Here is an 8,912-nt window from a genome sequence, read left to right on the forward strand (position 1 = left end):
GTCTTCTGGACATCTGTCAAGTCAGCAGTCTTCCCCATGATTGTGTAGCCTACTGACCCAGACTGAGAGACCATTTAAAGGCTCAGGAAACCTTTGCAGGTGTTTTGAGGTAATTAGCTGATTAGTGTGTGACACCATGACTTTCCAATATTTAACTTTTTCACAATATTCTAATTTTCTGAGACTCTAAATTTGGGGCTTTCATTATCTGTAAGCCATAATCATCAAAATTTCAAGAAATAAAGACTTGAAATATTTCACTCTGTGTGTAATGAATCTATATAATATATGGGTTTCACTTTCTGAAATGAGTGACAAAAAATATTGACCTTTTTCATGATATTCAAATTTTTTTAGATGTACCTGTACATCACAGTATGGTAAGGGGCGTAACATTTCCGTCACATGCTTGAGGTATTCGGCCAATCACAACGCACTGGATAGCTGGCCAATCAGCGTACACCTCGCTTTTCAGAACGATGAGCTTTGTAAAAATCGACGCGTTTCAGAAAGGCGGGGCATAGAGGAGAAACAATAATGTACAGTATGTGGAAAATAATGTGCTTTTTGAACCTTAAACCGCATAAACGCATTTCATTACACCAAATAATGTTATTTTTAGCAACATCATATGACCCCTTTAAACATTAAATTGATGCTACAATTTCTATTTCAAATATTCTTTTTTCAAACATTCTTTAAAAACGTTTCAACAAAGAATCCTGAAATGTAAAACATAATGCATAATAGCAGCACAACTGTTTTCAACATTGATAGAAATGTTTCTTGAGCAACATCAGAATGATTTCTGAAGAATCATGTGACACTGAAGACTAAGGTAACAGCTGCTGAAAATGCAGCCTTTCCATTACTACAATAAATTACATTTTAAATATTAAAAACAATCATTTTAAACTGTAATATTTTACAATATTGCTGTTTTATTGTATTTTTGATCAAATAAATGCAGCCTTGGTGACCTTAAAGTGTGTCTTTTTAAAATATTTAAAACAAAATCATACTAACCACAAATTTTTGGTTAATATTTAAAAAAATTTTTGAATACCAAAAAGAGCTTTCTTGGTAAATGTTGTAAAGTGAAATTTTCCTTTTATTATGGACACTTATATCCTGTCATGATTCATAAACTAAACATAACATTTAAAATAACTACAAGGAAATCCAAATCCAAATCAACACATCTGAGAGGTTTTCCATAATTGTTTATTGCAGCACCAGGCATGACATCTAACTCCTCAGAATATAATCTCAACAAGTCATGAGATACAATTCCTGGAATCGCATAAGACTACTGGAAGATGACAACGTTCACAAAAACCCTTCAGACAAAGCAGTACGAACACAAACACCAGGACAAAGCAGCAGAAGAATCACACACCACAACATTTAACCATATTCTTCACCATTTGAAAGTGATAGTTTGTTGGTTGTAATACAACAACACAATATAACTAATACAATAAAAATAAAACCAGTGATTGGCTCCTTATGATTTAAATTCTCAACTAAAAAGAGAATTTAACCCATTCCTTGTCTTTAGTTTAGCGGTTTTAGAATTCCATCCACAGTATAAATCTTTCAGATACCCCGGTGCATAAAGTTCACATAATTCACCTGCTGTCTTGCGATTCGACAGCTTATCACACACTGGAACAAAACACTAAATGAACAATACAAATATAAAGTAGGCAAATACATGGGAGAAAATTACAAAAATAACAAAAAATACTGTACAAAATAATTGAAACACTAACTCATTGTTTATCACAAAGTATCTAAACAATACATCTGAGGGGATCATTTTAAAGGTACATAACTTTGTGTGAAGCACCTACCCTTTTCTCAGAAAAGAGCCTATGGGCATGTACTGTGGACAATCAGTAATGGAGAACGAAACCAAATTAACCCATATTGTTCCTTTCAACAAGTAAACGAGCGGCTGTCAACATCTGAAGGGCTATACTGCATTCTTTCGGAAAAGCTGCTGTTTCGTACACAAGGATCACAAGAAATTCTTCGACAATCAAACCACGATAGCAGCACATGTACACTTCAACAACCATTAGTCAGCAGAGGTCATCGAGAGAATAACATCACACGAGTTTTTGCGTCTTGTAAATGTATGTACACGCTTTGGAATGTACTATCATTTTGCATAAAGAGATCAATTTTGACAGAATCTGAAGGGATAGTTCACCCAAAAAATAAAATTCTGTTTTTACTTACCCTCATGTCATTCTAAACCTGTATTTTGTGGAGCACAGAAGAAAATGCATTTGGGGACAAAAATAGTTGACTCATACAGTGATTGGAACTACATGAAGAATGACATCACAGATTTTTTTTTATTTTTGGATGAACTATCCCTTTAAGTTTTATCCCTTTATGGTTCTCAATGAACAATAAAATCAATTTTTGTAGTAACAAGGAAGCAATAATGTATATTGATGGAAAGCATGTGATATACAGTATATGCGTTTATGTATATTAAACAGTCATGAGTTTTCCTGAGGGTGTTTATATCTCAGTAACGCTCTATTTGTAGAGCATAAAGGATCTGTTAATGCACATGAAAGGGTGTTTATGCTGTATTTTGTTTTGTGTTCAGGGATCATGTTTATCTAACAGGGATTTGATGCGTTCATGTAAGGGCTGGCACACCCTCTGGTAGGCCTGCGGCGTGAGGTTCAGATAATCATACATGTCCTGATGTACGATGGAACCGTCTGAGTGAATGAACCCAGGGTCCATGTCCAGAAAGGAGACATGAGACAGAGACACTACCTCAGCCTGAACTAGAGCATTCACACTCGCATTACGCTCACGAAGAGGATTTGGACTTTTGCCTCTCGGCAGCAACCCCTAGTGGAGAGGAAAGAGAGCATTACATTCCATTACTGATGATAATTTTGGGCCTTTTACACCAAACAATGTGTTAATGGGACACCAATATCTATTGAGGATAATGCTGATGAAAATCAATTAAGAAATGACAGCCTGAGATAACGACTGAGATACTACAATTTATATATGTCATGAAAGATAAGTTGAATAACAGTTAAACTGACATTAAAAGGTCAAAATGAATATGTACTGAATATACACTACCGTTCAAACGATAGGGGTCAGTAAGATTTAATTTTAGAAAGAATGTTTTTGAAATAAAAGTCTTTTGTTCACCAAGGCTGCAATTTATTTGATCAAAAACAGAGTAAAACTGTAATATTGTAAAATATTATCCCAACTTAAAATGTATTATAAAATGATGGCAAAGCTGAATTTTCAGCAGCTGTTACTCCAGTCTTCAGTGTCACATGATCTTTCAGAAATCATTGAAATATGCTGATGTGGTGTTCATGGAACTTTTCTTATCATTATCAATGTTGACAAAAGCGGTGCTGTTAAATATTTTTGTTGAAACTGTGATACATTTTTTTTCAGGATTTTTGATGAATTGAAAGTCCAAAAGAACAGCACATTTTTGAAACATACTTTTATAATTCTACAAAGTAATTCTGTCACTTTTGAGCAATTTAATGCATCCTTGCTGAATAAAAGCATTGATTTATTTTTTAAAAATCTGACCAACCCCAACAGTAGTGTACATTATAGTAAATGTGATTAACTCTTCCATTTATATGATGAAATTATTTTAATAATTTTTGTTAATATAACATTGTATAATTTTTATCTCCTGATTCTTTTTTTTTTCTACCTTCTCTTCTTGCATTTATTTATTTTTTTGGAAACGTGCTTACATTTTGTTGGACAGGTATATTACTTTAGTTTTTTAAAGCGTATTCTGTTGCCTAATTCTCTGCTGATCATGTCACAATAGCTAAGAAAATGGCACTTTGACTTTGACAATACTGGTATGATGAATTAAATTAAACATAAACATATAAGATAACTAACCAATACAAGAGTGTGAGTGTGGGGCAGTTTCTGATGGACCACATTGATGATGGCCATGATGCCTCCACAGATCTGTTCTGGGGTGTGACCATGATTATTAGTGCCTACCCACAACACCACCACCTGAATAAAAACACACAAAATATCACATTTATACTTACTCTATTTTGCTTCAAGAGGATCTTCCACATTTGTTTTGTTATTTCCTCTTTAAGATGCCCAAATAGTGTAATTTTCTTTCATGTCCCAATACAAATAAGGGATTCATACACAAATACAAATGCAGAGATTTACTGTTTACATATACATAGTTTATCTGGACCATCTTGTATAGGGTGAAGATACTCCACCTTCATTTTTTGAAAAGCTTAATTCTTTCAAAGATCATTTTGTAAAATGAGAAAAACAAACTCTAAGAGTATTTAAAAGAGTAATCATTATTTTTAATAATATTATTTAATAAATGGTAAAATTCTTAAATCATATACCTTTGGGCTGATGTGGTCCAGTTCTCCATTCATGAGTCTCCACAATACATGCTGTGTAGCATCCCCACCAACCCCAAAATTCAGAGCATGGAGAGGAGAAAACAGCTTTCGCCAAACCTGTAAACAAACATAAAAACTAATTTTACACAAAAACATAAATATGTGTGCAGTCGCTCATATGAATGACAGATATGATGTATGAAGAAGGAGATGCAGATACTTCGCTATACCTCAAACTCATGCAGAAGCTGGACAAGTGAATCTCCAACAAACACAACATCAGGCTCTTTTCCTTTACTGTCAGACACAAATCGATTGTGCTGCAAGACGAGAACATATAAAAATGCTATTACGACTCGATTTCCATATTAGAGAAGATATTGGCCAAGTGTTTAAAACAAGGTGATATATTAGCAGCCTAATAGGGATGCTAAGGTTGTAAAATATATTATTATACAAAAGAAGCACCAGTGACATCCATCGACCATCTCCCTGTATGTCCTGACAGGGGGTGGGTGTGGCTGCAGGGTTAGAATCTTCACTCATCACTTCCTGAGGACAGACATGACAGGTTACATTTTCTCCAATAGCGTCAAATATGTATCCTCATATTAGACCAAACAATATTTAATTTCAAATTTTGACTACAACGTTGTGTTTTGAGCATACAAAATATTAAAATTCATAATGACTTTTTGACAAGTTGTACTGTGGTTAGTTTATGTACTTTGTACACATCCCACGACAACCACAAATGCAGAAAAACAATCACAGCTGAACTAGTTTGGTGCAATTTTTGGGTGAAGTTTGCACTGCAGTAGTTAACCTCACAAACAAGCTGGTGCAAAATTAGCATCTTATCTTATTAGCATCTAGCATCTTTGTGTTAATATATACAAAAGTTAACGTTCTTAGTACAGCTTACTGTGCTTATAACTAAACAGCTCACATGGCTAATGTAGCACTTAGCATGCAGATACCTTCCATTTAGAGGAACAAGACGCAAATGCGTTAAAACGCTGCGTAACATCATACTTTTGCTATTTAAGTATATATAATACATGTTAACACTAATGTCGATTCATATAAAAAAAAAACAGGGGAAATATCGTTACCAAAAAAAAGTGTTGCCACAGAAAGGTTCAGTGTTCAATCAGTCAGCCAGCGGTCTGCTGCCAAACCCCGGAAGCTGGAATATCGAGCCAGGCATTACTGGCAGATCGCCGAGCACGGTCGAGCTTTAAAATAACATTATACTTTATAAACGCGAAAAGGTCAGTAAATGTCCTTCGTTTTTGATGTTTCAGTGGTTCAAATGTACGTAAAACATTCAAACATTAATTAATGCCAATCCTCTTGACAATTTCTTCGCAGAAATCTGCGTTTGAGGTCCATCTTTGAAGCACGTTGCCAAGCAACGCAAAGGTAAAACGTAACGGCTTTTGGATTTCAACTACATACCGATGTTATTTGTTGATTTGAAATACATATATTTAACAATGAAGGAAGTACTTCACTTTGAACACAAAGAATGCTGATAATTTGAGGTATGTTGCTAAATGTTGCCATATGATGAACCTAAAAGTGCTAACGTTACGTGTAATCACAGTAAGCATGAGACTGTTAACTGAACTGTTAACTATTTATGTGAATTATAAATGCATTACAGACTAATTTGTTTCATTTTAATAACTTGTGTTTAATAGTCTTAACATGAAGATGAGCCACCAATCCAACAAAAGTGTTCTACATAAACATAACTTGCCGAAGACATCCAGTGACCGCCACAGTAGCACAGCCAAGTCTTCATGTCATACAGCCAATGCTGCCCACACCAGCAAACCAGTGTGCTCTAGCAGTATGAGAACAGATGTGCATTGCAACTCGTCACATAAAGTGAGGCATCTTAAAACCAGGAAGGAGAGGAATCAGATTCGAGGTCTGGAGAGAAACAGGTATCACCCAGGTTCTCAGCACAGCAGAAGAGAAGGTGGTGAGAAAGCACATCATCCACTAGCTTGCTCTAGAAAAGAGAGGGCATTCGCTAAGCCATTCATACCCCAGAAGCCAAGCATCATAACTAAAGGACGCCTTACTTCCAACCGAGGCCTTTTCAGTCATGAGATTAGGTCCATAGATATTGAGAGGCTGGTGAGCGAGCAGATAAAGAGAGACGAGCAGAGAAAAGAGCAAAGAAATCAGTCTATGATGCACATTACATCACTGCTGCCTCCCTCTGTACCTGATTCAGTCCCGGACTGCACTCTGGATGAAGTACAGGAACCAGAAAATAATACGCCGCCACAAGTGAAGAGGAAGAAAAGTTCAAGAAAAGAGCCTAGTGAAATAAACACAAGTGGTTTTCAGACTAATAGAGGGGTTGTTGTATCTATGGGACCATCTAGAGAAGATGGGAAGCATGACAGAAATGCCAACAGCAGAAAGGAAGATACTAATAGCAAAACAAGACAAGATAGTCCGAGTAGCCCCCCAAGAGAAACTGAACTTGTGGTTTTGTCATCCTCAGAAAATGAACCGGTTTATCAGTTATGCTCTACTCCAGTTGAAACTAATATGAATAACTCTGATGTTTCACAAACAGGCAATCTCAAATGCCCTGATGAAGAAAATGTTTTTATGAATATTCAGAGATTTGAGAAAAACTCTACAACGGTGGGATTCCCAAACATGGAAGTTACGCAAATGTTTGAAAACCCGCAGACATTAACCTCTCTATCTGACCTGGACTCTGGGGCTGGTCAAGTAGGAGAGCAAATGTCACTGTCTTGTAGGGAAGTAGTGAAAAGGCTCCTGACACGTTTGTACCAGAGTTCAGAGCTCCGTGTGCCAAGCCTTCGGCATCCCCTGCTGGCCGAGTGTAGAGAGGTGCTACTACAGGATTTACAAAAAAGACAGAGTTTCCAGTTAGAGCACAACCTCCACAGGCTACATTCATTCTTGAATAGGAATCAAATGGCTTCTCAGCTCAGCTCAGGACAGAGAGATGAAAATTGTTCACCTTCTAGCCATACAGTGGAGAATGAGGATAGGTGCTTCAACAGGAACATGGAAATATGGACAGGTGTGTCAAATTTTTACATTTGTAAAAAAAACAAAAACAAAACAAGACAGATAGAAGAAAATTCTTTTAGAAATCAGTTGAGCATGAAAACATTGGCAAGGTCATTGGCTCAATTCCCATTGAATGCAAGAAATTTATACTTTAAATACAGTGTAAGTCACTCTGGATAAAAAAGCTTTTGCCAAATTCATAAATGAAAATTAATAAATGGTAGTTAAATGTCTTTAAATAAGTCATGTTGTAGCCATCAAGTAAAGAGTAATAACATACATTGTTCTCACACTTTGAATTAAAAAAAATAATAATAATAACAGATTATGCCAAACTTCTCTGTAGGGTTTTATTATTATTATTATATCAGGACAATTGTATCACCTATTTTTTTGACGTAATGCACTCCAAAAATATTAATTTTAATTTAGAAAATATGCTTATCATTTACATGATGGATATCATTTACGATGGATATTTTAAATTACCTTTCTGCATCCTAGACAGTGCCATGCAACAAGATTACTTAACACAGGATGTTAAGCAGGACTTGGACAGAGGAGCTTTCACCAAGAAACGTAGGATACAAGAGTGGAAGACCTCATCCAATCTCTTCTCCCTTGAAGAACCACGACAGTCACAAACTGACATGGCGAGTAACGAAGTAAAGAATTAAATCCAAATAATACCAAAATAGTTGTAAACTGGACTATAACAGAGGTTTAAAAAAATTCACAGCTTGCAGTTGAGGATTGTGTGGCTATTTTGCATGTGAATTTGATTGGTTAATCTTTGCAGTTTGACCAGTTTGCAGCTAGGTTGTCTCAGGATTGCATCAGAGCTCAGCATCATCGCAGCAGACAGCTCTTTAACCAGGAACAGACCTTTACGCAGCATGCTGTCCCTATACTCAAAAGCCCCACCTGGGTTGATCATCCTGTGGACTCCTATTCTCCGCAGCAGTCACTGAGCAGAGGGGAAAGTTTGAAAAACATAGATTTAGATCTCTCAAGAATCTCTCAACAGTGGAGGGAAGACAAAGATCTTGATTTGAATTCGTATCACATATGTGAGAGCAGAAAACAAAAACCACAAGCATCTTTTGGAGGATCCAGATTCTGGTCGCATCAGCAGCAAGTTCAGGATGAAAGAGAAAGATGGGCTCCCTTCTCATTCTCAGCATCCTATCTCTCAGAGGGCTTTCAATACAAGCCTTTTTTTCGCTGTCCACATCCATCTAACACCCGGCACAGGTCAGACTGTCTTGGTATGTCTCACTGTCCCAGGACAAACACACCAGATAGGGTATTTTACCCTCCCCGTTACCTTTAGCAAAGCTGTTTGCCACAATTGAGGCTTTTTGCCAAGATTATCTTTGTATGAGTAACACACTTTTTTTTTTTTTTTTTTTTAAA

The 8,912-nt window shown here is 36.2% G+C and overlaps 2 protein-coding genes across 3 annotated transcripts; one reads left to right on the forward strand and one right to left on the reverse strand.

The window, feature by feature from the left end:
• Positions 1-1,203: 1,203 nt before the first annotated feature.
• LOC107700190 (platelet-activating factor acetylhydrolase IB subunit gamma-like) lies at positions 1,204-5,626 on the reverse strand. Of its 2 annotated transcripts, none has more exons than XM_016501758.1 (6): positions 5,540-5,626; positions 4,893-4,976; positions 4,655-4,744; positions 4,425-4,541; positions 3,937-4,059; positions 1,204-2,883 (listed from the first exon to the last, which is right to left on the reverse strand). In XM_016501758.1, the coding sequence occupies exons 2-6, from the start codon at positions 4,968-4,970 to the stop codon at positions 2,626-2,628; spliced, it is 666 nt and encodes a 221-aa protein (XP_016357244.1). In that variant the 5' UTR covers positions 4,971-4,976; positions 5,540-5,626; the 3' UTR covers positions 1,204-2,625. The 2 variants fall into 2 exon arrangements, with proteins under 2 accessions (XP_016357244.1, XP_016357245.1); XM_016501759.1 differs by having other exon boundaries at positions 4,893-4,977; positions 5,544-5,616.
• LOC107700146 (uncharacterized) lies at positions 5,545-7,224 on the forward strand. Its single transcript, XM_016501683.1, has 4 exons — positions 5,545-5,698; positions 5,799-5,849; positions 6,131-7,097; positions 7,192-7,224. The coding sequence occupies exons 3-4, from the start codon at positions 6,138-6,140 to the stop codon at positions 7,222-7,224; spliced, it is 993 nt and encodes a 330-aa protein (XP_016357169.1). The 5' UTR covers positions 5,545-5,698; positions 5,799-5,849; positions 6,131-6,137.
• The last annotated feature ends 1,688 nt before the right edge of the window (positions 7,225-8,912 follow it).

The sequence above is a fragment of the Sinocyclocheilus anshuiensis genome, unplaced genomic scaffold, assembly GCF_001515605.1.
Source record: "Sinocyclocheilus anshuiensis isolate Anshui unplaced genomic scaffold, SAMN03320099.WGS_v1.1 scaffold955, whole genome shotgun sequence".
NCBI lineage: Eukaryota > Metazoa > Chordata > Actinopteri > Cypriniformes > Cyprinidae > Sinocyclocheilus > Sinocyclocheilus anshuiensis.

Bases quoted from the DNA above. Each gene is read 5' to 3' on its own strand.
- LOC107700146 (XM_016501683.1), top strand. From the start codon at position 6,138: ATGAAGATGAGCCACCAATCCAACAAAAGTGTTCTACATAAACATAAC. The intron at 7,098-7,191 runs GTGGGATTCCCA...CTGGTCAAGTAG, and splicing joins TTGAGAAAAACTCTACAACG to GAGAGCAAATGTCACTGTCT.
- LOC107700190 (XM_016501758.1), bottom strand. From the start codon at position 4,970: ATGAGTGAAGATTCTAACCCTGCAGCCACACCCACCCCCTGTCAGGAC. The intron at 4,745-4,892 runs GTGCTTCTTTTG...CTCGTCTTGCAG, and splicing joins ATGGTCGATGGATGTCACTG to CACAATCGATTTGTGTCTGA. The intron at 2,884-3,936 runs GTTAGTTATCTT...CCTCTCCACTAG, and splicing joins ACACTCACACTCTTGTATTG to GGGTTGCTGCCGAGAGGCAA.